We start from the raw sequence: 26,303 nt of genomic DNA on the forward strand, positions 1-26,303 counted from the left end.
AATCCAATAAATTAGGATTTCTTATGCTTTTCTCACGGATTCTTTACCTGCATGGTGGTGTTATCAACAATCATGGACTCGTAAATTATATCAGGGTAGTCAGCAGCCACCTCCTTGCAGCATTTCAGGAACAGCCCATCACCCAGCTTCCTGTAAATGAGGAAAAATAACACAAACATCTATAGCAATGATCTTCACTATTTTTTTTACAGGGGGCCACTTTTGCCAACAAGTCATTAGTGTCGTGTGAGAGCCACCACGCCATCTGCAGCACTCCATAATGGCTGCTAATAGGCCCTGCCTCCACATATTCTCCTTCCTTGTGGTTAACTGAACTGCAAGCATCATTGTTTGTATACTGCCATCTCGTGACGTTACATTACTTTTATGCTTCACATTAGAACACTCGTTTGCAACCATTGGGTCAATGTGATAGCATTTATGGTGGATTATGATGTGGCTTTTTCACATTTATGTATTATGGGTGCACATCAGAGGCTGAACTTTAGGCCACCAGGGGCCACTCGTGGCTCACAGGCTGTGTAATGAAGAACAGAGATGTATAGGATGATTTTGGTGAAGAGAAATTGCATTTGTTAACCTGTAATTAACCATAATTCATCCGATTGCAATCGGAGATAAATACCACATTCACAGGATCGAGGCAATCTCTACAAACCTGAATTTCATCCCTTTCCAGTCTCATGATTTAACTTGCCTCAATTTCTAACACTTTTTTTTTCCGTTTTGACCCGTGTGACCCCAACTGCCCATCCCCTGGGGTATGAAATCCAAAAAAGTCCTTTTATCTCACCCGGTTCAGTGTGAAAGCCTGCTGTGTGTGTGTGTGTGGGCCCTGAGCTTAGGATTAGTTTATTTCCTGATTAATTATCATTATTATTATCCCCAAGCTTTTCTGAAAAACAAAACAAAACAGGGGGATATTGTAATCGGCTTCGTCTGTCTGCCATGCTATCTCCACCTAAAAGGTTGAGCAGGAATTCACTAAATTGGGTACTTATGATCACTGCATGGCATGAAGGTGCGAGAACAAATTCCGGAAAATGCAATTACGGGCACATTTTTAATGAATTTTTGTACATGCAATCAACATTGGGAGACGCCTGAAATATTTAACGATTTTTGGGGGGGGGGGGATCAGAACCCCGGTTCATGCCCTCGGGGATAGAGACTTGAGGTCAGAGGGGTCAAAATAGGGGAAAAAAATAAAATAAATAAACTCTAAATTTGATAATGGGTCATTCCTGGTGAAATGGTTTGCCATCTTTCAACTTAGTCAAACGGAAGATCAAGAAGGAACCTAAAGAAGTAGAGTACAGATGGAGTCATCAGGAGGAACCTGGACAGGATTCGGGTTTCAGCCGCTATGCCACCACCCTCTAACCCATCCAGGCGCAGCCAAGTGAGCCTTACAGAAAAATTTCTGCAAGAATTCAGTTCTCCTTAGAGGGGTAAACAAGGAAACAGAGGAATAAAGAGTAAAAGAGATGAAAGAGAAGAAAAAGCCAGAATTAGAATGAATAAAGAGAACTGTTAAAAAAAAAATTGGAAAGTGTGAAAGGAACAATGAACAAAGATGTCGAATAGAACCCGGACAGATAGATTTCAGCAGTTACTCCCTCGGCTCAACGCAGCAACATGCACAAGCTACGAGAGGTCCATTTAGCCTTAGGTTGGCATTTGTGGTGGTCAGTCATCGACTTCGCTCTCGTTTATATTTTTATGTTTTATCAGGGCCTGTATTGCAAATGTACGCTTCTTCAAGGGCGATTTGTGCAAATAACAAAATGGTCGTTGCTCTGCCAAAATTCAACCCATCCTTATTTGAAACCCGGCACCTCAGACGCCATTCTTCTTGCAATTCTTAATGTTCAAATAGCCTTCAGTCACATATCTTCCCTTTCCTGCTTTCATCCCTCGCACGACCGATCAATGGTGCACATTTTCCACATATATTGTTCCTCTCTCAGCCAACCAGTACCTTTTACAACACAATGCACGTGCATATCTCATCTCATTATGCCTGGTGTTGGCTTAATGGTTCGGGTGATGGGCTTGGGATATTAGGATCCTGAGTTCAAATCCCACTCGGCTGTTGAATTAATACCAGGTGGGGTTGACAGCCTGTCATCCTTCCGAGGTCGGCAAAATGAGTGCCAGCATGCTCGTATATTGTGTCGGAGTGGTGACCCATCCAGGATTGTGTCCAATAGCCAAGGAGATCGCTTCGGCAGCACCAATGCTCTGCACAGAGTATGGTCCCAATGGATGGATGGATGGATGCTGGTATCCTGTGTCGGAGTAGCGACCCATCCAGGATTGTGTCCAATAGCCAAGGAGACCGCTTAGGCAACACCAACGTTCCGTTGGTATGGTCCTAATGGATGGATCTCTTTCTCACACTTTGCACCTCAAAGGATTGGTATTGATTAATTGTGGTGTTGGAGTGGTTGAGTTTTTTTTTTTTCTTTTCTTTCCCTCTCCCACTCTTCCCCTCCTCCCCTCTCCTAATGTTAGATGCCATATACTTTTCATTGTGCATTACTAGGCCTTATTACAAGTCAAGGACCAGTGGTGTGTGTGTGTGTGTGTGTGTGTGTGTGTGTGTGTGTGTGTGTGTGTGTGTGTGTGTGTGTGTGTGTGTGTGTGTGTGTGTGTGTGTGTGTGTGTGTGTGTGTGTGTGTGTGTGTGTGTGTGTGTGTGTGTGTGTGTGTGTGTGTGTCGATTACATCCATCCGATTACATCCAGACCCCAATTAGTGTTTTTATCTTTGCTGGTGGTCTGGGGCGAACAGGACGCAAATTCCCTTTGTAAATGTGTATAGTGCCGTGCCGCCTCCGGTGGGGGTCTCTACCTATACAGAGCTGTCAGTTTGCCTATACACCGCCAAAATAAAGGTATGCGTCAGGAGGAATGTGTTGCATGCTTGGCACAAGATCACCCGTAAGGCGGGTACTCCACGAGTCAAAATAATTTCATGAAACAATCGTCTCGACGAGCAGATAAACAGGAAATTGGAAATGTAGTGAAGGTCAGGAACACTCACATAATGTTGGCTTTGTGAACCGCCGTGACTTTTTTGCGCCCGTGCGCACGCGCGTACTCAAAAGCATATTCAGCAATGCGAAGAGAGTTTGCGCGAGTAATTATTTTCAGACATTCCACAACACCTGGTACGTTCTGGGAGGGAAGGATTACAGCAAGGGAGAAGATTAGCAATTTGAAATGGAGGAAGATCAGTGAGTCAACAATGCAATCAGCTTGGCTGGGCACGAACATCAACATCACAACAATGATACTTAACCATTTCCTGGATAAACTCTTCACCTAAAACATAATCGATGCCGCCAAAATACAGAATTCAAAATTATTGCTGGCAAACGAGATTGTACCAACAGGACGACGACAACCTTATGCTACAAGTGAATTTGTGATTACGTTTGCTTGGCCCAACTCAGAGCTCCAAATGAATTTTTCACAAGCTCGCAATGGTTCAGGGAACACACCTCATGCTCCAAATTGCTGTACTCTCCTTCTGTATTTTCTCGAATGATCACGATGTCAATGTCTCTGTGCCGTGAGCGCACACCTGGTATTGTCTTGCAGTGAACTACATTGGCATAAAGGTCGAGGCTTGTCCTGCACATCGAAATGGACAGGGGCCTCTGCATGTCTCTAGAACTTCTCCTCTCTCCAAACAGAATTTTAAGCAGTTGTGAAAGGTGCAATGCAGTCACACCTGAGCAGTAGGTTCCGGGACTTGTAGCCAGGTGGGTGGTTGTGGTTTGTCTCGATGTTTCCTGTGCAGACATGTGGAAAACATTGAACGACTGCAGGCACGATTCACTGAAAGTTCGTTTAGTAAATTATACCAGCTGTGTTGAAAAATATAACTCAGATTTTACTCGAGTACATGGAAACGAGCATACAACAGGGTTTAAACCTTTCAATGCAATTCCATTCCTTCGCACAGCCATTATGGCATTCTCAATGTCTCTCTCATCTTCGATATTTGCAGAATTCACAGTCACCTCTTCAAAGTCAATGGGGGCACCAACTTGCCTGCCAAAGAAGTCGACATTAACCACAAAGAAAAGAAAAGAAAAAATCAAAACCACCAACAACCATATAGTCACATTCATTGTGTATGACATTGTGCTTGGTTTTGAGCTGTCGTGTTAAGTAGTGTTATTATGAAAATGGAGAAGGCAGTAGAAGGCCACATGCCAGGCCAGTGGCTTGGAGGCAGTAGGGGGGAGTGGAGACGGCAGGAGAGTGGAGAGTGGAGACGGGAACAGAGTGGAGAGTGGAGAGCGGAGACGGGAGAGCGGAGACGGGAAGAGAGTGGAGAGTGGAGAGCGGAGACGGGAGGAGAGCGGAGACGGGAGGAGAGCGGAGAGCGGAGACGGGAGGAGAGCGGAGAGCGGAGAGCGGAGACGGGAGGAGAGCGGAGAGCGGAGAGCGGAGACGGGAGGAGAGCGGAGAGCGGAGAGCGGAGACGGGAGGAGAGCGGAGAGCGGAGACGGGAGGAGAGCGGAGAGCGGAGAGCGGAGAGCGGAGACGGGAGGAGAGCGGAGACGGGAGGAGAGCGGAGACGGGAGGAGAGCGGAGACGGGAGGAGAGCGGAGACGGGAGGAGAGCGGAGAAACAGGGAGGAAAGCGAAGCAGGAGCGAAGCAGGAAGGCGGAGAGAGCGGAAAGACGGAAAGAAGCGAAACAGGAAGGAGCGGAGAGAAAGCGAAACGAAGGAAAGCGGAAAGCGGAAAGCGGAAAGCGAGAGCAGAGAAGCGGAAAGCGGAAAGCGGAAAGCGGAGAGCAGAGCGAAGACGGCAGGAAAGCGGACAGCGGAAAGCGGAGAGCGGCAGGAAAGCGGAAAGCAAGAGCGGAGACGGCAGAAAGCGGAAAGCGGAAAGCGAAACAACAGGAAGAGCGGAAAGCGGAAAGCGAAAGCAACAGGAAAGCGGAAAGCGAAAGCGAGAGCAACAAGAAAGCAGAAAAGCGGAAAGCGAAAGCAGAAAGCAGGAAAGCGGAAAGCGGAAAGACGAAGCAGAGAAAGGAAAGCGGAAGAAGCGGAGAGCAGGAAAACGGGAAAGCGGAAAGCCGGAAAACAGGAAAAGCGGAAGCGGAGAAAGCGAAAAAACAGGAAGGAAAGCGGAAAGCGGAAGCGAAGCGGAAAGCGGAAAGCGGAAATAAGAAAGCAGGAAAACAGGAAGCGGAAGCGGAAGAGGCAAGCAGGAGCGAAAAGCAGGAAAGGAAAGCGGAAAGCAAGGCAAGGAGCAAGCGGAAAGAAGCGGAGGAAAAGCAGGAAAGCGGAAAGCGGAGAAACAGGAAGGCGGAGAAAGCAGGAAAGCGAGAAACAGGAGAAAGCGGAAGCAGGAGAGAAGCAGGAGAAGCGGAAAGCGGAGAGCGGAAGGGCGGCGGAAATGAAGCAGGAGAACAAGGAAATGAGCGGAGAAGCAGGAAAAGCAGGAGAGGAAAGCGGAAGAGAGAAGCAGGAAGAAGCGGAAGCAGGAAAGCGGAAGTATGAGCAGAGAAAGAGGAAATGAAGCGGAAATGAGGACAAGGAGAAGCGGAAAGCGGAAAGCGGAGAAAGCAGAGAGCAGGAAGGAAAGCGGAAATGAAGCAGGAAGAAAGCGGGAGAAGCGGAAAGGGAGAGGAAAAGCGGAGAAGAAAGCGGAAGGCAGGAGAATAGAGAAAGCGGAGAAGCGGGAGAAAGAGAGAAGCAGGAGAAGCGAGAAGCAGGAGGAAGGAAGGAAATGAGAGAATGAGAGCGGAGGAAACGGGAGGAGAAGCGAGAAGCAGGCAGGAAAAATGAGAGAAGCAGGAAAGCGAAGATGAAGCAGAGAGAAGAGAAAGCGGAGAAGCAGGAGAGGAAAGAGGAAAGGCAGAGAGGAGAGGAAAGCGGAAGGAAACAGGATGAGAAGCGGAGAAGCGGAGAGCAGGTGGAGAGAGCAGAGACGGAAAACGGGTGGAAAAGAAGCGGAGAGAAAGGAAGAAGGAAGAGAAAGAAACGAAGAGAAACGAGAGAAACAAAGAAAGAGAGAGAAAGAGAAGAAAGAAGAAGGAAGAGAAGAGAGAAGAAGAGAAGTGGAGAACAAGGAGAGAGAGAAAGGAGAGAAAGGAGAAGTGGAGAGAGAGAGAGAGAGAGAAACAGAGAGAAGAGGAAAGTGGAGAGAGAGAAACGGGAGAGAAGGAAGAGTGGAGAGAAGGAAAGCAGAGAGAAGTGGAGAGAGAGAGGAAGGAAATGAGAGTGGAGAAGGAGAAGAAGGGAGAAAGGAGAAGAAGGAGAAGAAGTGGAGAAGGAAACGGGAGAGAAGAAAGGAAGAAGTGGAAAAAGGGAAGCAAGGAAGAAGAGGAAAGTGGAGAGAGAAACAGGAGAGGAAGAGAGAACGGGAAGGAGAAAGCAGAAAGAGAAGTGGAGAGAGAGAATGGGATAGGAGAGAGAAGTGGAGAGAAGAGAAACGGGTGGAAAGTGGAGAGAGAGAAACAGGTGGAGAGCGGAAGCGGAGGCAGGTGGAAAGCGGAGAACGGTGAGAAGTGGAGAGAGAAGCGGAAAGCGAGAGAAAGCGGAGAGAGAGGAGAAGAGAAGAGAGAAGGGAAAGTGAAAGAGAGAAGAGAGGGAAAGAGAAAGTGGAGAGAAACGGGAAGGGAAAGAGAGAACAGGAAAGAGAGAAAGAGAGAGAAGCAGAGAAAAGAGAGAAGGAAAAGCAGAGAGAAAAGGAAAGTGGAAAGAAAGGAAAGGAGAAAGGAAGAAAGAGGAAAGAGAGAAACGAGAAAGGAAGAGAAAGAAGAAGAACAGAGAAAGAAGAAGAGAGAAACAGGAAGAAAGAAGAAAGAAAGAGAAAGCAGGAAAGAAAGGAAAGAAAGAAAGAGAAGAGAGAAACAGGAAGAGAAGAAAGGAAAGAAAGAAAGGAAAGAAAGAAAGAAAGAGAAGAGAGAAGAGAGAAAGAGAAGGAAGAAAGAGAGAAAGGAAGAGAAAGAGAAGAAAGAAAAGGAAGAAAGAGAGAAAGAGAAGGGAAAGAGAAAGAAAGAAAGAGAGAAGAAGAGAAGGAAAGAGAAAGAAAGAGAAAGAAAGGAAAGAAGAAAGGAAAGAAAGAAGAAGAAAGAGAAGAAGAAGAGAGAAACAGAGAAGAAAGAAAGAAAGAAAGAAGAAAGAAAGGAAAGAGAGAAAGAAGAAGAAAGAAAGAGAAACAGGAAGGAAAGAAAGAAAGGAAAGAAAAGAGAAAGAGAGAAGGAAAGAAGAAGAAAGAAAGAGAGAGAAAGAGAAAGAAGAAAGGAAGAAAGAGAAAGAAAGGAAAGAAAGAGAAGAAAGAGAAAGAGAAAGGAAGAGAAGAAAGAAAGAGAGAAAAGAGAGAAGAGAGAAAACAGGAAAGGAAGAAAGGAAAGAAAGGAAGAAAGAGAGAAAGGAAGAGAAAGAAGAGAGAAAGAAGAAAGAAAGAGAAGAAAGGAAGAGAAACAGGAAGAGAAAGAAAGAAAGGAAGAGAAAGAGAAGGAAGAAGAGAGAAACAGAGAGAGAAAGAAGAGAAAAGGAAAGAAGGAAGAGAAACAGAAAGAGAGAAGAAAAGGAAAGAAGAGAGAGAAAGAAAGAGAAGAAAGAGAAGCAGAGAGAAAGAGAGAAAGAAAGAGAGAAAGAAAGAGAAGAAGAAAGAAAGGAAAGGAAAGTAAACGGGAAGAGAAAGAAGAAAGAAGAAAGAAACAGAAGAAAGGAAAGAGAGAAACAGGAAGAGAAAGAGAAGAAGAAGAGAAAGGAAAGAAAGAGAAAGAGAAGAAGAAAAGAAAGAAGAAAGAAGAAAGAAGAGAGAAAGAAAGAAGAAGAAAAGAGAGAAGAAGAAAGAGAGAGAAAGAAGAAAGAAGAGAAAGGAAGCAGAGGAAGAAGAGAGAAAGAAAGAGAAGAAAGAGAAAGGAAAGAGAGAAAGAGAAAGGAAAGAGAGAAAGAGAAAGGAAGAAAGGAAAGAAGAGAGAGAAAGAAGAGAAAGGAAGGAAGAGAACAGAGAGAAGAGAGAAAGAGAGAAAGAGAAAGAAAGAGAAGAAGAAGAGAAAGGAAGAGAGAAGGAAGCAGAGAAGAGAAAGAGAGAGAGAGAAAGAGAGAGAAAGGAAGAAGAGAGAGAAAGCAGAGAGAGAAGAAAGAAGAGAAGAAAGCAGGGAGAGAAGAGAGAAAGAGAAGAAGAGAAAGAGAGAAGAGAGAGAGAGAAAGGAGAGAGAAGCAGAGAAGAGAAAGGAAAGGAAGAGAGAGAAAGAGAGAAGAGAGAGAAAGAGAGAGAAACGAGAGAGAAGAGAGGAAAGAGAAGAGAGAGAAGGAAGAGAAACGGAGAGAAGGAAGAGAGAGAGAGAAGAGAAAGGAGAGAAGCAGGAAGAAGAAAGGAAGGAAGAGAGAGAAGAGAGAAGAAAGAGAAGAGAGAAGAGAAAGAAGAGAAGAGAGAAACAGGAAGAGAGAAAGGGAAGAAGAGAGAAGAAAGAGAGAAGAAGGAAGAGAGAGAGAAACAGAGAGAGAAGAAGAGAAAGAGAGAGAAAGAGAGAGGAGAAAGAGAAGGAAAGAAGAAGAAGAGAGAGAAGAAGAAGAGAAGAGAGAGAAAGAGAAGAAGGAAGAAGTAGAAGCAGGAAGAGAGAGAAGGAAGAAGAGAAGGAAGAAAGAAAGAGAGAAAGAGAGAAGAAGAGAAAGGAAAGTAAACAGAGAGGAAAGAAGAAGAAAGAAGAAAGAAACAGAGAAAGGAGAAGAGAAGAAAGGAAAGAAAGGAAGGAAAAGGAAAGAAAGAAAGGAAACAGAGGAAGAGAAAGAGAAGAAGAAAGAAGAAAGGAAAGAAGAAAGAGAGAAAGAAAGAAAAGAAAGAAAGAAAGAAAGAAGAGAAAGAAGAAACGGGAAGAAAGAGAGAAAGAGAAGAGAAGAAAGAAGAAAGAAGAAAGAGAGAAAGAAGAAAGGAAAGAAAGAAGAAAGAGAGAAGAAGGAAGAAGAGAAAGAAAGAAAGAAGAAGAGAGAAACAGGAAGAGAAGAAGAAAGAAGAAAGAGAAGAAGAAGAAAGAAAAGAGAAGAGAAGAAGAAGAAAGAAAGAAAGAGAGAAAACAGGAAGAAAGAAAGAAGAAAGAGAAAGAGAGAAGAAGAGAAGAGAAGAAAGAAAGAAAGAAGGAAAGAAAGAAAGAAAGAGAGAAAGAAAGAAGAAAGAGAAGAAAGAAGAAAGGAAAGAGAGAAGGAAAGAAAGAAGAAGAAAGAGAGAGAAAGAGAAGAAGAAAGAAGAGAAAGAGAGAAAGGAAAGAAGAAAGAGAAGAGAGAAAGAAGAAAGAAGAAAGAGAAGAGAAAGAAGAGAAGAAAGAAGGAAGAAGAGAAGGAAGAAAGAAAACAGGAAGAGAGAAGAGAGAAAGAGAAAGGAGAGAAAGGAAAGAGAAACAGAGGAAGAAGAGAAGAAAGAAGCAGAGAGAAGGAAGAAAGGAAGAGAGAGAAGAGAAGAAAGAGAAAGAAAGGAAAGAAGAAAAGAAGAAGAGAAGAGAGAAAGGGAGAGAAAGAAGAAAGAGAGAGAAGTGAAGAAGAGAGAAAGAAGAAAACGAGAAGAGAGAGAAACGGGAAGAGAGAAAGGAAAGAAGAGAGAGAGAAAGAGAAGAAAGGAAGAGAAGGAAGAAAAGAGAAAGAAAGGGAAGAGAAGCAGAGAAAGGAAGAAAGAAGAAAGAAGAAGAAAGAAGAAAGAAGAAAAGGAAAGAGAAGAAAGAGAGAAGAGAAAGGAAGAGAGAAGAAAGAAGAGAAAGGAAGAAGAGAGAAAGAAAGGAAAGAGAGAAGAAAGGAAGAAGCAGGAAGAGAGAAAGAGAAAGGAAAGAGAAGAAAGAAAGAGAAAGAGAGAAAGAAGAGAGAAAGAAGAAAGAAAGAGAAAGAAGAAGAAGAAAGAAAGAGAAGAGAAGGAAGAGAAGAGAAAGGAAAGAGAAAGAAGAAAGAAGAAAGAAAGGAAACAGGAAGGAAAGAAGAGAGAAGAAGGAAGAGAGAAAGGAAAGGAAGAAGAAAGAAGAGAGAAAGAGAGAGAGAAGGAAAGAGAAAGAAGGAAGAAGAGAAGAGAAGAGAAGAGAAGGAAGAGAGAAGAAAGAAGAAAGGAGAGAAGTAAACGGGAAGAAGAAGAAAGAGAAGGAAAGAAGAAACAGAGAAGGGAGAAAGAGGAAGGAAGGGAAAGAAAGAAAGGAAGAGGAGAGAAGGAAAGAAAGGAAAGAAGAAGGAAACAGAGGAAGAGAAAGAGAAGAGGAAAGAAAGAAAGGAAGAGAGAGAAGAAGAAAAGGAAGAGAAGGAAAGGGAAACAGAAGAAAGAAGAGGAAAGAAGAAAGAAAAGGAAGGAAGCAGAGAAGAAGAGAGGAAGGAAAGGGAGAAAGAAGAGAGAAAGGAAAGAAAGAAGGAAGGAAAGAAGAGGAAAGAAAGGAAAGAAGAAGAAAGAAGAGAGAAAGAAGAGAAGAGAAACAGAGAAGAGAAAGAAGAAAGAAAGAGAAAGAAGAAAGAAGAGAAAGAAAGAGAAAGAAGAAGAAAGAGAGAGAAAGAGAAAGAAAGAAGAAACGGGAAGAGAAAGAAGAAAAGAAGAAAGAAGGAAATGAAAGCAGGAAGGAAAGAAGAAGAAAGGAAGAAAGAAAGGAAAGTAGAAAGTGAAAGAGAGAAGAAAGAAGAAAGAAAGAAAGTAAGAAAGGAGAGAAAGGAAGAAAGGAAAGAGAGAAGAAAGAGAAAGAAGAAAGAAAGAGAAGTAAACGAGAGAAGGAAGAAAGGAAGAAAGAGAGAAAGAGGAAAGAAAGAAGAAGAAGAAAGAAGAAGAGAAGAAAGAAGAAGAGAGAAAGAAGAAGAGAAGAAAGAAGAAGAAACGAGAGAGAGAGAGAAAGGAAGAAAGGAAAGGAAGAAGAGAGAAACAGGAAGTAGAGAAAGAAGAAAGAGAAAGGGAAGAAGGAAACAGAGAGAAGAGAAGAAAGAAAAGAAAGAAGGAAACAGAAGGAAGAAGAAAGAAGAAAGAAGAAAGAAAGAGAAAGGAAAGAAGAAGAAGGAAAGAAGAAAGAAGAAAGAAAGAAAGAAGAAAGAGAAGAAAGAGAAAGAAGAAAGAAAGAGAAAGAAGAAGAAAGAGAAGAAGAAGAAGAGAAAGGAAAGAAAGAGAGAAAGAAGAAAGAAGAAAGAAAGAAGAGAAAGAGAGAAGAGAAGAAAGAAAGGAAGAAAGAGAAAGAGAAGAGAAAGAGAGAAGGAAAGAAAGGGAAAGGAAGAAAGAGAGAAAGGAAAGAAGAAAGAAAGAGAAAGGAAGAGAAGAAGAGAAGAAGGAAAGAGAAGAAGAAAGAAGGAAAGGAAGAGAGAAGGAAGAAGAAAGAGAGAAAGAGAAGAGAAAGAGAAAGGAAAGAAAGAAGAAGAAAGAAAGAAGAAGAAAGAAAGAAAGAAGAGAGAGAAGGAAACGGGAAGGAAAGAAAGAAAGGAAAGAAGAGAGAGAAAGAAGAAGAAGAAAGAAACAGAGAAGAAGGAAAGAAAGAAGAAAGAGAAGAAGAAGAAGAAGAAGAAGAAAGAGAAAGAAGAAAAGAGAGAAAGAAGAGAAGAAAGAAAGAAAGAAAAGGAAGAAAGAAAGAAGAAGAAGAAAGAGAAGAGAGAAGGAAGAAAGAAGAAGAGAAGAAGAGAAAAGGAAGAAGAAAGAAAGAAGAAGAGAGAAGAAGAGAGAAAGAAAGAAGAGAAACAGAGGAAAAGAAGAAAGAAAGAAAGAGAGAAGAGAAACAGGAAGAAGAAAGAAGAAAGAAGAAAGAGAGAAGCAGGAAGAAGAAAGAAAGAAGAAAGAAGAAAGAGAAGAAAGGAAGAAGAAAAGAAAGAAAGAAGAAAGGAAAGAAGAAAGAGAGAAGAAAGGAAAGAAAGGAAAGAAGAAAGAGAGAGAAGAAGAAAGGAAAGAAGAAAGAAAGAAAGAGAAAGAAGAAAGAAAGAAAGAAAGAGAGAAAGAAGAAAGAAGAAAGAAAGAAAACAGAGAAGAAGAAAGAGAAGAGAGAAGAAAGGAAAGAAAGAAAGGAAGAAGAGAAGAAAGAAAGGAAAGGAAGAAAAGAAGAAAGAGAGAAAGAGAAAGGAAAGGGAAAGAAAGAGAAAGAAGAAAGAAAGGAAGAAGGAAGGAAAGAGAAAGGAGAAAGAGAAAGAAGAGAAGAAAGAAGAAAGAGAGAGAAAAGAAGAAAGAGAAGAAGAAAGAAAGAAGAAAGAGAAGCAGAGAGAGAAAGAGAAAGAAAGAAAGAAAGAAGAGAGAAGAAAGAGAGAAGAAGAGAAGAGAAAGAGAAGAAAGGAAGAAGAGAAGAAAGGAAGAGAAAGAGAAAGAAGAAAGAGAAGAAGAAGAGAAAGAAAGAGAAGAAGAAGAAAGAAGAGAAAGAAGAAAGAGAAGAAGAAAGGAAAGAAGAGAAAGCAGGAAGAAGAAGAAAGGAAAGAAAGGAAAGAGAAACGGGAAGAAGAAAGGAAGAGAAAGAGAAAGAAAGAAGGAAGAGAAACAGGAAGAAGAAAGAAAGAAAGAAGAAAGGAAAGAAAGGAAGAGAAGAAAGAAAGAAGAAAGAGAGAAGAAGGAAGGAAGAAAGAGAAAGAGAAAGAAAGAAGGAAGAAACGAGAAGAAAGAAAGAAGAAAGAAGAAAGAAAGAAAGCAGAGAAGAGAAGAAGAAAAGAAGAAAGAGAGAAAGGAAGAGAAGGAAAAGGAAAGAAAGAGAAGAGAAACAGAAGAGAAGAAAGAAGAAGAAAGAAAGAAGAAGAAAGAAAAGAAAGGAAAGAGAACAGGAAGAAGAAAGAGAAAGAAGGAAAGAAAGAGAAACAGGAAGAGAAAAGAAAGAAGAAAGAAGAAGTAGAAAGCAGAGAGAGAAAGAAGAAAAAGAAAGAGAAAGTAAACAGGAAGGAAGAAGGAAAGAAGAAAGAAGCAGAGGAAGAAGAAAGAAAGAAAGGAAACGGGAAGGAAGAAAGAAGAAAGGAAAGAAAGAAGAGAAACAGGAAGAAGAAAGAAAGAAAGAAAACAGGAAAGAGAGAAGAAAGAGAGAAACAGGAAGAGAGAAAGAAGAAAGAGAAGCAAGGAAAGAGAAAGAAACGAAAACAGGAAAGTGGAAAGAAGAGAAGAAAGGAAGAAGTGGAGAAGAAGAGAGAGTGGAGAAGAGAAAGGAAAGTGGAAGAAGAGAAGGAGAGAAGAAGGAGAGAAGTAGAAAGGAAGAAGTGGAGAGAAGGAAGAGAGAAAGAAGGAAAGTGGAGAAGAGAGAAGTAGAAGAGGAAAGGAGAGAAGAGAAGGAAAAGAGAAGGAAAGAGAGAGAAAGGAAAGAAAGGAAAGAAGAAGAGGAAGAGAGAAGAGAGAGAAGGAAGAGAAGAAGAAGAAGAGAAGCAGAGGAAGGAAAGGAAAACAGAGAGAAGAAAGAAAGAAGGAAAGAAAGGAAGAGAGAAAGGAAAACGGGAAGAAAGAAGAAAGAGAGAAAGAAGAAGAAACGGGAAAAGAGAAGAGAGAAGAAAAGGAAAGAAAGGAGAGAGAAAGGAAAGAGAGAAGAGAGAAAGAAGGAAAGAAAGAGAAAGGAAAGAGAGAAGAAGAGAGAGAAAGAAGGAAAGAGAGAGAAGGAAGAGAAGAAGAAGAGAAAGAAAGGAAGAAAGAGAAAGGAAGAGAGAAGAGAAGAGAGGAGAGAAAGGAAGAGAAGAAGAAGAAGAAAGGAAAGTAGAAGAGAGAAGAGGAAAGAAGAAAAGAGAAGAGAGAAAGAGAAAGGAAAGTGAAACGGGAAGAAAGAAGAAAGAAGAAAGGAAAGAGAAGGAAGAGAAAGGAAGAAAGGAAAGTGAAGCAGAGAAGAAAGAAGAAAAGAGAAAGGAAGAAGAGAGAAGTGAAGCAGGAAAGAAGAAAGAAAGAGAAGAGAAGAAGAAGTGAGAAACGGAAAGAGAGAAGAAAGGAAGAAAGAAGAAGGAAAGGAAACGAGAAGAAAGAGAAGGAAAGAGAGAAAAGGAAGAAGGAAGAAAGAAGAAAGAAAGAAAGAAAGAAAGAAGAAAGAAGAAGAGAGAAGAGCAGAAAGGAAAAAGGAAAGAGAAGAAGAAAGAAAGAGAGAAGGGAAAGAAGAAAGAAGAAAGAAGAGAAGGAAAGAAAGAGAAAAGGAAAGAGAGAAAGAGAAGAAGAAAGGAAAGAGAGAAAGAGAAAGAGAGAAGAAAGAAAGAAGAAAGTGAAACAGAGAAGAAGAAAGGAAGAGAAGAAGAGAGAGAGAAACAGGAAGAAAGAGAAAGAAAGAGAAAGAAGAGAGAAAGGAAGAAAGGAAGAGAAGAAGGAAGAAAGAGAAGAAGAGAGAAGGAAAGGAAGAGAGAAGAGAAAGAGAGAAGAAGAAAGAGAGAAGAGAGAAGTGGAGAAGAAAGGAAGAAAGGAAGAAGAAGAAGAGAAACAGGAAAGAAGAAAGAAGGAAGAGAAGAGAGAAAGGAAGAAGAGGAAGAAGGAGAGAAAGAGAGAGAAAGTGAAGCAGGAGAAGAGAAAGGGAAGAGAAGGAAACAGGAAGAGAAGTGGAGAGAGAAGAGAGAAAGAGAGAAGAGAAAAGGAAAGAAAGAAGAAGAAGAGAGAAAGAAAGGAAGAGAAAGCAGAGAAACAGGAAGAGAAGAGAGAGAAGAGAGAAGGAAAGAGAAGCAGGAAGAAGAAGGAAAGAAGAAAGAAAGAAGAAGAAGAGAAACGGGAAGAAAGAAAGGAAAGAAGAAAGAAGAAGAAAGGAAACAAGGAAGGAGAAAGAAGAAAGGAAGAAGAGAGAAACGGGAAGAGAAAGGAAAGAAAGGAAGGAAGGAAGAGAAAGAGAAGAAGAGAAGAGAGAAGAAGAAAGAGAGAAACGGGAAGAGAAAGGAAAGAGAAAGGGAAGAAAGAAGGAAGAGAAAGGAAACGAGAGAAAGAAAGAAGAAAGCAGAGAGAAAGAGAAAGAAAGAGAAACAGAAGAGAAAGGAAAAGGAACGAGAAAGGAAAGAAAGAGAGAAACAGAAAGAAGAAAGGAAGAGAGAAGAAGAAGAGAAAGAGGAAAGAGAAGAAGAAGAGAAAGGAAGAGAAAGAAGAAGGAAAGGGAAGAGAAGAAAGAAGAGAAAGAAAGAAGAGAGAGAAGAGAAAGGAAGAAGAGGAAGAGAAGAGAAAGGAAAAGGAAGAAAGGAAAGAGAAACAGAGAGAGAAAGAATGAAAGAGAGAAGAAAGAAAGAAGAAGAGAAAGGAAAGAGAGAAGTAGAAGAGAGAAGAGAAAGAGAGAAGAAAGAAAGGAAAGTGAAGAGAAAGAAGAGAAAGTGAAGGAAGAAGAGAAGGAAGAGAAAGGAAAGAAGAGAGAAAGGAAGAAGAAAGAGAAGAAAGGAAGAAGAAGGAAGAAAAGAAAAGAAGAAAGGAAACAGAGAGAGAAGAAGAAGGAAGAAAGGAAAGAGAAAGGAAAGAAGAAAAGAAGAAGAAGGAAGAGAGAGAAGAGAAGGAAAGGAAGAGAAGAGAAAGAAAGAAGAGAAAGTGAAACAGGAAGGGAAGAAGAGAAGAGAAAGAGAAGAAGAAGAAAGAGAGAAGAGAGGAAAAGGAAGAAGAGAAGTGGAGAAGCAGGGAAGAGAAAGAAGAAAGAAAGGAAAGGAAGAGAGGAGAAGAGAAAAGAAGAGAGAAGGAAAGGAAGAAGAAGAAAAGGAAGAGAAAGGAAGAAAGAGAGAGAAGAAAGAAGAAAGAAGAAAGAAAGAAGAAGAAGAGAAGGAAGAGAAAGAAGAAAGAAAGAAAGGAAGTAAACGGAAGAGAAAGGAAAGAAGAAAGAAGAAAGAGAGAAGAAGGAAAGAAAGGAAGAAAGAGAGAAAGGAAAGAGAGAAAGAAGCAGAAGAGAAGAGAGAAGAAGAAAAGGAAAGTAAACAGGAAGAAAGAAAGAGAGAAAGGAAAGAAAGAGAAACAGGAAAGAAGAAAGAAGAAAGAAAGAAGAAAGAGGAAGAGAAGAAGAAAGAAAGAGAAAGTAAACGGGAAGAAGAAAGGAAAGAAGAGAAAGAGAAAGAAGAAAGAAAGAAGAGAAGAAGAAAAGGAAAGAAAGAAAGAAGAAAGAAAGAAAGGAAGGAAAGAAAGAAAGAAAGAAAGAAAGAAAGAAAGAGAGAAAGAAGGAAAGAAGAAAGAAGAAAGAAAGAGAAAGAAAGGAAAGAAAGAAAGAGAAAACAGGAAAGAAAGAAGAAGAAAGGAAGAAAGAAAGTAAACAGAGAAGAAAGAAAGAAAGGAAAGAAGAAAGAAACAGAGAAGAAGAAAGAAGAAAGAAAGAAAGAAAGGAAAACAGGAAAGAAAGAAAGAAGAAAGAGAAAGGAAGAAAGGAAGAGAAGCAGAGAAGAAAGAAAGGAAAGAAAGAAGAAGAGAGAAGAAAGGAAGAGAAGAGAAACAGGAAGAAAGAAGAAAGAAAGAAAGAAAGGAAAGAGAAACAGAAAGAAGAAAGAAGAAAGAAAGAGAAAGAAGAAGGAAAGAAAGAAAGAAAGAAGAAAAGAAGAAAGGAAAGAAAGAAACAGGAAAGAAAGAAAGAAAAGAAAGAAAGAAGAAAGAAGAAAGAAGAAAGAAAGAAGAGAGAAGAAAACGGAAGAAAGAAGAAAGAAGAAAGGAAAGAAAGTAAACAGGAAAGAAGAAAGAAAGAAAGGAAAGAAAGAGAAGAAAGTAGAGAAAGAAGAAAGAAAAGGAAGAAGAGAAAGGAAAGAGAAGAAAGAGAAGAAAGAGAGAAAAGGAAGAAAGAAAGGAAGAAAAGAAGAAAGAAAGAAGAAAGAAAGAAAGAAGAAGAAAGAGAAGAGAAAGGAAAAGAAGAAGAAAACAGGAAAGGAAAGAAAGAGAAAGAAAGAAGTAAACAGGAAGGAAGAGAGAAGAAAGAGAAGAAGAAGAAAGGAAAGAAAAGAAGGAAAATGAAAGAAAGAAGAAAGGAAAGAAAGGAAGAAGGAAAGAAGAAGAAAGGAAAGAAGAAAGTGAAGAAGGAAAGGAAGGAAAGAAAGAAAGAAGAAACAGAAGAAGAAAAGGAAAGAGAAGAAATGAAAAGAAAGAAAGTAAACAGGAAGAAAGAAAAGGAAAGAAAGAAAGAAAGAGAAACAGGAAAGAAGAAGAAAGAAGAAAGAAGTGAAACAGGAAAGAAGAAAAGGAAAGAAAGAAAGTAGAGAAGGAAGAGAAAAAGAAAGAAAGAAGAAAGAAAGAAGAGAAGGAAGAAGAAGAAAGAGAAAGGAAGAAAGGAAAGAAACGGAAGAAGAAAGGAAGAAGGAAGAGAAAGAGAGAAGAAAGGAAGAAGGAAAGAAAGAAAGAAAGGAAAGAGAGAAGAAAGGAAGGAAAGAAAGAAAGAGAAAGAAGAAAGAAACGGGAAAGGAAGAGAAAGAAGAAAGAAAAAGAGAGAAGAGAAGAAAGAAGAAAGGAAGAAGAGGAAAGAGAGAAGAAAGAAGAAGGAAAGAGAGAAAGAAGAAAGAGAAAGAAGAAGAAGAAAGGAAAGGAAGAAAGAAAGGAAGAGAAAGAAGAGGAAAGAGAAGAGAAGAAGAAAAGGAAGAAGAAAGAAGAAAGAAGAAGAAAGAAACAGGAAGAAGAAAGAAGAAGAAGAAGGAAGAGAAGAGAAAGAAAGGAAGAAAAGAAAGAAGAAAAGGAAAGAAGAGAAGAAGAAAGAAGAGAAGAAAGAAAGAAGAAAGAAGAAACAGAGAGAAAGAAAGAAAGAAGAAGGAAGAAGAAAGAGAAAGAAAGAAGAAAGAAAGAAAGGAAGAAAGAGAAAGAAAGAAGAAGAAAGAAAGAGAAGAAAGAAGAAGAGAAAGAGAGAGAAAGAGAGAAGAAAGAGAAGAAAGGAAGAAAGAAGAAGAAAGAAAGGAAGAAAGAAGAAAGAAGAAGAGAAGAAAGAAGAAAGAAGAAAGAGAAGAAGAAAGAAGAAAGAAGAGAAGAAGAAAGAAAGAAGAAGAAGAAAGAAGAAGAGAAGAAAGAAGAAAGAAGAAGAAAGGAAGAAAGAAAGAAAGAAAGAAGAAGAAAGAGAAGAGAAAGGAAAGGAAAGAAAGAAAGAGAAGAAGAAGAGAAGAAGAAGAGAAAGAAGAAGAGAAGAGAGAGAAACAGGAAAGAAGAAGAGAGAAAGGAAAGAAAGAAGAAAGAAGAAACAGAGAAGGAAGAAAGAGAAGAGAAAGGAAAGAAGAGAGAAAGGAAGAAGGAAAGAAAGGAAAGAAGAGAAGAAAGGAGAAGAAGAAGAAAGGAAAGTGAAGCAGGAAGAGAAAGGAAAGGAAGGAAAGTAGAGAAGAAGGAAGAAAAGGAAAGGAAGAAGAAAGAGAAAGGAAGAGAGAAAGGAAAGAAGGAAAGAAGAAAGAAGAAAGAAAGTAGAAGCAGAGAGAAGAAAGAAGAAAGAGAGAAGAAGAAAGGAAGAAGAGAAGAGAGAAAGAAGAAAGAGAAAGGGAAGCAGAGAGAAGAAGAAAGAAGAAGTGGAAACGAGAGAAGAAGAAAGAAGAGAAGAAAGAAAAAGAAAGAAGAAAGGAAAGAAAGAAGAAGAAAGGAAAGAAGAGAAGCAGGAAAGAAAGAAAGAAGAAAGAAAGAAAGAAGAAAGAGAGAAAGAAAGAAGAGAGAAAGAGAAACAGGAAAGAAGAAGAAAGGAAAGAAGAAAGAGAGAAGAGGAAAGAAGAGAAGAAAGAAGAAAGAAAGAAGAAAGAAAGAAGAGAGAAAGAGAAAGAAAGGAAGAAAGAAGAAAGAAGAGAGAAAGAGAAAGGAAAGAAGAGAAGGAAGAAGAAGAGAAGAAGAAGAGAGAGAAGAAGAAGAAAGGAAAGAAGAAAGTAGAAAGGAAAGAGAAGAAAGAAGAAGAAGTAGAAACAGAGAGAAAGAAAGAAGAAAGAAAGAAGAGAAACAGGAAGAGAGAAGAAGAAGAGAAGAAGAAAGAGAGAGAGTGAAGCAGGAAGAGAAGAAGGAAGAGAGAAAGAGAAAGAAGAGTAAAAGAGAGAAGAGAAAAGGAAAGAAAGAAGAAGAGAGAAAAGAGAAAGAAGAGAGAAGAAAGAAAGGAAGAGAAGAAAGGAAGAAAGAAAGGAAAGAAAGAGAAGAAAGAAAGAAAGAAGAAAAGGGAAAGAGAGAAAGAGAAAGAAAGAAAGGAAGAAGGAAAGAAGGAAAGAAAGGAAGAAAGAAAGAAGAAAGGAAAGTAAACAGAGAAAGAAGAGAAGAAGAAGAAAGGAAGAAAGAGAGGAAAGAAAGTAGAGAAGCAGAAGAGAAAGAAAGAGAAGAAGAAAGAAGAGAAACGAGAAGAAAGAAAGAAAGAAGAAAAGAAGAGAAAGAGAAGAGAAAGAAGAAAGAAAGAAAGTAAACGGGAAAGGAAGAAAGGAAAGAAAGGAAAGAAGAAGAAGAAAGGAAGAGAAGGAAAGAGAGAAAGAAGAAGAAAGAAAACAGAAAGAAGAAAGAAGAAAAGAGAAGAAGAAAAGAGAAGAGAAAGAAGAAGAAAGAAGAAAAGAAGAAGAAAGAGAAGAAAGAGAAAGAAAGGAAGAAGAAGAAAGAAAGAAGAAGAGTGAAGAAAGGAGAAGAAGAAAGGAAACAGGAAAGAAAGAGAGGAAAGAAGGAAGAAGAGAGAGAGAAGAAGGAAAGAAGAAAGGAAAGAAAGAGAAGGAAAGAAAGAGAAGTGGAAGAGAGGAAAGTGAAAGAAAGAGAAGAGAAAGAGAACGGGAAGAAAGAAGTGAAACAGAGAGAAGAGAGAGAAAGGAAGAGAGAAGAAAGGAAGAAGAAGAAGGAAACAGAGAAAGGAAAGAAGAAAGAAGAAAAGAAGAGAGAAGTGAAACAGGAAGAAAGAAAGAGAAGTAGAGAAGGAAAGAGAGAGAGAGAAGAAAGAAGAAGAGAAAGAGAGAAAGGGAAAGAAAGAAAGAGAGAAAGAGAAGGAAGAAGAAGAAAGGAAAGAGAAGAAGAAAGAAAGAAGAAAGAGAAGAAAATGAGAAGAAAGGAAGAAGGAAAGAAGAGAGAAAGAAGAAAGGAAGAGAAAGAAAGAAAGAAGAAAGGAAAGAAGAGAGAAAGGAAAGAGAAGAAGAAGGAAAGAAAGGAAAGAGAGAAAGAAAGGAAGAAAGGAAAGAGAGAAAAGGAGAAAGTAAACGAGAAGAAAGAAGAAAGAGAAGAAAGAAAGAAAGAGAAAGAAGAAGAAAGAAAGAAGAAAGAAGAAGAAGAAAGAAAGAAAGAAGAGAAAGAAAGAAGAAAGGAAAGAAGAAAGGAAAGGAAAGAAAGGAAACAGAGAAGAAAGAGAAAGAAAGGAAGAAAGGAAGAAGAGAGAAACAGAGAGAAGGAAGAAGAAGAGAAGAAAGGAAAGAAAGGAAGAAAGAAAGGAAGAAAGAAGAAAGGAAGAGAGAAAGAAGAAAGGAAAGGAAGAGAAGAGAGAGAAAGAGAAGAAGAAAGGAAAGAGAGAGAAGGAGAGAAGAAAGAGAGAAAGGAAGAGAGAAAAGAAGAAGAAAGAGAGAAACAGGAAGGAAAGAAAGAAGAGGAAGAAAAGGAAAGAAAGAAAGAAGAAGAAAGAGAAAGAAGGAAGAGAGAGAGAAAGAAGAAAGAAGAAAGTGAAACAGAGAAAGAAGAAAGGAAAGAAAGAGAGAGGAAAGAAGAAAGAAGAAGAGAAAGGAAAGTAAACAGAGAGAGAAGGAAAGGAAGGAGAAGAGAGAAGAAGAGAGAGAGGAAAGGAAGAAGGAAAGAAGAAGGAAAGAAGCAGGAAGAAAGTAGAAAGGAAAGAAGAAAGGAAAGAAAGAGGAAAGGAAGAAGAAAGGAAAGAAGAAGAAAGTGGAGAAAGAGGAAGAAGAGAAGAGAGAAGAAAGAAGAAGAGAAAGGAAGAAAGAAGAGAAGAAAGGAAGAAAGAAGAGAGAGTGGAGAAAGGAAGAGAGAGAAAGGAAAGAAAGAAGAAAGTAGAGAAAGGAAGAAGAAAGGAAAGAAGAGAGAGAGGAAGAAAGAGAAAGGAAGAAGAAGAAGAAAAAGAAAGAAAGAAGAAAGAAGAAAGTAAACAGGAAGAAGAAAAGAGAAGAAAAGAAGAAACGAAAGAAGAAAAAGAAAGAAAGAAAGAAGAGAAATGAAAAAGGAAGAAGAAGAAAGAAGAAAGAAAGAAGAAAGTAAACAGAAGAAAGAATAGAAGAAGAAAGAAAGAAACAGAAGAGAAGAAGAAAGAAGAAAGAAGAAGTAAACAGGAAGAAGAAAGAAAGGAAAGGAAGAAAGAGAGAGAAACAGGAAAGAAGAAAGAAAGAAAGTAAACAGAAGAGAAAGGAAGAAAGGAAAGAGAAAGGGAAAGAAAGAAGAAAGGAAAGAAGAAAGTGAAGAAAGGAAGAAAGAAGAAGAAATGAAAAGAAAGAAGAAAGGAAAGAGAGAGAAAGAAAGTAAAGCAGAGGAAAGAGAGAAGAAGAAAGAAGAAAGAAAGGAGAGAAGGAAAGGAAAGAAAGAGAAAAGAGAGAAAGGAAAGTAGAAGAGAGAAGAGAAAGTAGAAGAAGAGAGAAAGTAAACAGGAAGGAAAAGGAAAGAAAGAAGAAAGAGAGAAGAAGAAGAAAGGAAAGGAAAGTAAACAGGAAGAGAGAAGAAGAAAGGAAAGTAAACAGGAAAGAAAGAAAAAAGAGAAAGAAAGAAGAGAAAGAGAAACAGAGAGAAGGAAAGAAAGAAGAAAGAAGAAAGTAAACGGGAAGAGAAAGGAAGAAAGAAGAAAGAAAGAAAGAAACAGGAAGAAGAAAGAAAGGAAAGGAAAGAAGGAAAGAAGAAAGAGAAAGAGAAAGAAGAAGAAGAAGAGAAAGAAGAAAGAGAAAGAAAGGGAAAGAAGAAGAAAGAAGAAAGGAAAGAGGAAGAAAGGAAAGAGAAGAAAGAGAAGAAAGAAGAAAGAAGAAGAAAGAGAAAGGAAAGAAGAGAGAAGAGAAGAAAGAAGAAGAAGAAAAGGAAAGAGAAGAAGAAAGAAGAAAGAAAAGGAAGAAGAAAAAGAGGAAGAAGAAAGAAAGGAAAGAAAAGAGAGAAGGAAGAAGAAAGAGAAGAAAGAAGAAAGGAAGAAAGAAAAGAAGAAAGAAAGGAAAGAAGAAAGAAAGAAAGGAGAGAAACAGAGAGAGAAGAAAGGAAGAAGAAAGAAGGAAAGGAAACAGGAAGAGAAGGAAGTAGAGAGAGAAGGAAAGTGAAGCAGAGAGAAGAGAAAGAAAGAGAAAGGAAGAAGAAAGAGAGAAGAGAAGAGAAAGAGAAAGAAGAAAGTAAACAGGAGAGAAAGGAAGAAGAAGAGAGAGAAGAAAGAGAAAGAGAGAGAAAGGAAAGAAAGAAGAAAGGAAAGTGGAGAAGAAGAAAGAAGAAAGAAGAAAGGAAGAGAAGTGAAACAGAGAGAAAGAAGAAAGAAGAAAGAGAGAAGAAAGGAAAGAGAGAAGAGAGAAGAAAGAAAGAAGAAGAAAGAGAAGAAGAAAGAAAGAAGAAAGAAGGAAAGAAGAAAGTAGAGAAGCAGGAAGGAAGAGAAGAAGAAAGGAAAGGAAAGAGAGAAGAAGAAGAGAAGAGGAAAGAAGAGAAAGAAAGAAAAAGAGGAAACGGAAGAAAGAAGAAAGGAAAGAAAGAGAGAAAGAAAGAAGGAAAGAAAGAAGAAAGAAGAAAGGAAGAGAAAGGAAGAAGAAGAAAGAGAGAAAGAGAAGAAGAAAGAAAGAAGAAAGAGAGAGAGGAAGAAAGGAAGAAAGAAAGAAGAAGGAAGAAGAAGGAAAGAGAAAGGAAGAAAGAAAGGAAAAGAGAGAAAGAAGAAAGAAAGGAAGGAAGAGAGAACAGAGAGAGAAGAAAGAAGAGAAGAAAGAAGAAAGAAAGAAAGAGAGAAACAGAGAAGAAGGAAAGGAAAGAAGAAAGAGAGAAAGAAAGAAAGAAGAAGAAAGGAAGGAAACAGAAGAGAAAGAAAGAAAGGAAAGTGGAGAAGCAGAGAAGAAGAGAAAAGAAGAAGAAGAAGAAAGGAAAGAAGAAGAAAGAAAGGAAGAGAAGGAAAGAAAGAAGAAAGGAAGGAAAGAGAGAAAGAGAAAGAGAAGTGAAACAGGAAGAAGAAGAGAAAGAAGAAAGAAGGAAAACAGAGAGAGAAAGAGAAGAAGAAGGAAAGTGGAGAGAAACAGAAAGAAAGAGAGAAACGGGAAGAGAAAGAAGAAAGAGAAGAGAAAGAGAAGAGAGAGAGAGAAGAAAGAAGAAAGAAGAAAGAAGAGAAAGAGAAGAAAGAAAGAAGAAGAAGAGAAGAGAAGAAAGGAAAGTAAACAGAGAGAAGAAAGAAGAAAGAAAGAAGAAGGAAAGAAAGAGAAACAGGAAGAAAGAAGAAGAAGAAAGAAGAAAGAAACGGGAGAGAAGAAGAGAAGAAGAAAGAAAGAAAGAGAGAAAGAAGAGAAGGAAGAAAGGAAAGAAAGAAGAAGGAAGAAGAAAGAAGAAAAGAGAGAAACAGGAAGAGAAAGAGAGAAGAAGAAGAAAGGAAAGCAGAAGAGAAGAAGAAGAAGGAAAGAAACAGGAAGAGAAAGAAAGAAGAGAAGGAAAGAAGAGAAACAGGAAGAAAGGAAGAAGAAGAAAGAAAGAAAGAAGAGAGTAAACAGGAAGAGAAAGAAGAAAGAAGAAGGAAAGGAAGAGAGAGAGAAGAGAAGAAAGAAAGAAAGAAGAAAGGAAGAAAGAAGCAGGAGAAGGAGAGAAAGAGAGAAGAAGAAAGGGAGAGCAGAGAGGAGAAAGAGAGAAGAAAGGAAAGAGAGAAAGAGGAAAGAAAGAAAGAAAGTGGAGACGGGAGAGGAGAGAGAGGAAAGAGGAGAGGAGAGTGGAGACAGGAGGAGGGAGAAGGAGAGGGAGAAGAAAGGGAGGAGAGGAAGAGGGAGAGGAGAGGGAAAGAGAGAGAGAGAGAGAGAGAGGAGAGGAGAGGGGAGAGGGGAGGAGAGGAGAGGAGAGGAGAGTGGAGACGGGAGGAGAGGAGAGGAGAGGAGAGTGGAGACGGGAGGAGAGGAGAGGAGAGGAGAGTGGAGACGGGAGGAGAGGAGAGGAGAGGAGAGTGGAGACGGGAGGAGAGGAGAGGAGAGTGGAGACGGGAGGAGAGGAGAGGAGAGTGGAGACGGGAGGAGAGGAGAGGAGAGTGGAGACGGGAGGAGAGGAGAGGAGAGTGGAGACGGGAGGAGAGGAGAGGAGAGTGGAGACGGGAGGAGAGGAGAGGAGAGTGGAGACGGGAGGAGAGGAGAGGAGAGTGGAGACGGGAGTGCAGAGTGGAGGAGAGGACAGAAACAGAGCAGAGAGTCCAGCTTCTCCACTCCAGCACTGCTGAGGGCATGAAAACCAACACGACCATAAACCCCTGCATGACACTCCTGAATAGGGCATTGCAAATCAGTACCAGGATGGCAACTCAAGGCACAGTATCGTGGCTCTTCCACACAATTTAAATTTATTTTGCTTCAGTCATTTCCTCTCCACTGTTGTGTTTTCTCTCCCTTTTCTCTTCTCCTCCTCGTGTGGATGTTTTCCAGCTTCGAGAATTTTGTGTACCAGCTTGTTTTCATTCGGCTCCATTCAGCTAAAGTTCTGAATGTTATTTATCACCGACTCATCGATAATTCTTGGTGTATCACATCTTTGTGTCAATATCATACCTTGTGAAGCCATCATCTTTTGGGCCTAGCGTACAAAGTACATGACATTATCTTTACCTGAACACCTTCCGGATGTGGTCCATCATCTCAGGCCCAATCCCATCTCCAGGGATCATGGCCACTGTGTGGCGACCTCCATAGCAAGCAGGAGGTGGCTGAAAAAAAACAGGGAAGAATGCAGACAACCACTAAACTACCCAGAAGGTTACAAATGTACCAAATCAATGTGGATTTCATAGTAACATCACGTTTTGAAGTCGAACTTCCATGCCTTTGGCTAAAAGTGGCATTCCAGTGAAGTGTAGAAGTGCTCAAAGTCTGCTTTAAACCTTGTTCTAAGCTGGCAGTCAAAAGTTGGATGCTTTAACAACCGATCATTCAAAACTCTCAACGTCACTCAGAATGACTCATAACCTGTTGTTCGTGACCATTTATAACCATTAAAGACCCAGTCTCAGCTCATAGATTTTAAAAAACAAAAAATAATGGACTTGCACACTGAATGTTGTTTTTGGACCAACTGAAGTGTCAGAATAATCAGCAAATGATTCCGTCCATCAGTTTCATTGAAACACAAACTACAACATCCATTAACTTTGATCACCCAAATATTGACTGGGATTCAGCTTCACTGTGCCGTATCAGCAATTTGGTTGAATTCGAAACCACATTTGAGTCGTTTTTGACAGTCCGTTGGCTGATCTACCCGACAACGCACAAGGCAGGCTGGCTTGGAACGTGGATTTGGGAACAAAGACGAGAGATATACAAGACTTTTGAATGGATTGAAGGTGAGAAGGATGACCCCAACAAAGTTATGGATTTTGACAAATTTGAATTGTACATTCGTCCCCAGAAAAACAAGTGCATTATGAGGCATCGACTGTTCAAGAGGAAACAAAACTCCAAGGAACTGTTTGACAACTTTGTTAAGAACTTGTATCTCATTCTCATTGACTGCGAGTATGCACAATCTGAAGATGTGCTCGTGGATGTTATCATTCAAGGCGTAAATGAGGAGAAGGTCCAGGAATGCCTAAGAGACAGGGGTGAGGAAGTTACACTGACCAAAGCTCTTGAAGTAGGTCAGCAATATGAACTTTCAAGGACTCAGATTCACATTGTCCTTTCGTTGCAAGTATACCTAATTCCAGATATTCTCAGTGCTTGATGTGAAGGAATTAATACACGCTTCTCAGTGATGAGGATACGAGGGCAGCCGCTGTACACTACAAACAAGCAAGGCTGAAACCACAATCGAACCCAGCACCATAACCGCCCATCACAAAGGAGACCAACCCTGAATAGACTCCAGTGTAAGGACAATTGCCACTGCTGTGGTGAGGGTCCAAAGCATGCATGGTATCATAGTGAATGTCCAGCAATTGGATCCACATATTCTTACTGCAAGAATCCGAACCATTGGCTTGCAGCTTGCCGTCAACATGCTTTGGTTCATTCGGTTGAAACTCAGCTGGACAGTGCGACTGCCAACACAACCGACTACATTAGTATAGATGAAGCCAATTGGAAAATTATGCAGCTCAGCATACTGCAGAACCTCTCCACATCCTCTCCCTTCTCCCTCCCCTCCCCTCCCCTCCCCTCCCCTCTTCCCTCGTCTCATTTCATCTCCCTCCCCTCCTCCCTCGTCTCATCTCATTTCCCTCCGCTCTTCCCTCCTTTCGTCTCATCTCCCTCCCTTCCTCCCTCGTCTCATATCTTCTCCCCTCCTCTCATATCTTCTCCCCTCCTGTCTTGTCTCATTTCATCTCCCTTCCCTCCTCTCCCTCGTCTCGTTTTGTCTCATCTCATCTTCCTCCCCTCTTCTCATCTCATCTCCCTCCCATATTCCCTCATCTCCCTCCCCTCC

General features: G+C 40.1%; 1 protein-coding gene and 3 pseudogenes across 3 annotated transcripts in view; 3 read left to right on the forward strand and 1 right to left on the reverse strand.

Annotated features, from left to right (window-relative positions):
- The window catches only part of IDH3G (isocitrate dehydrogenase (NAD(+)) 3 non-catalytic subunit gamma), a 71,102-nt gene that overhangs the window by 24,856 nt on the left and 19,943 nt on the right, over positions 1–26,303 (reverse strand). For all 3 annotated transcript variants that reach the window (XM_085899676.1, XM_085899677.1, XM_085899675.1), the window contains 6 exons: positions 24,488–24,585; positions 3,966–4,084; positions 3,762–3,822; positions 3,529–3,661; positions 3,069–3,202; positions 48–150 (listed from right to left, as the gene is read on the reverse strand). In XM_085899676.1, the coding sequence (XP_085755802.1) occupies positions 48–150; positions 3,069–3,202; positions 3,529–3,661; positions 3,762–3,822; positions 3,966–4,084; positions 24,488–24,585 (648 nt within the window). The remainder of the gene's footprint in view (positions 1–47; positions 151–3,068; positions 3,203–3,528; positions 3,662–3,761; positions 3,823–3,965; positions 4,085–24,487; positions 24,586–26,303) is intronic.
- LOC147019296 (uncharacterized) lies at positions 5,856–16,253 on the forward strand (annotated as a pseudogene).
- Positions 18,377–20,317, forward strand: LOC147019297 (uncharacterized; annotated as a pseudogene).
- Positions 20,528–22,641, forward strand: LOC147019298 (uncharacterized; annotated as a pseudogene).

The sequence above is a fragment of the Eptatretus burgeri genome, chromosome 10 (assembly GCF_056783735.1).
Source record: "Eptatretus burgeri isolate ZD-2024b chromosome 10, Ebu_testis_v1, whole genome shotgun sequence".
NCBI lineage: Eukaryota > Metazoa > Chordata > Myxini > Myxiniformes > Myxinidae > Eptatretus > Eptatretus burgeri.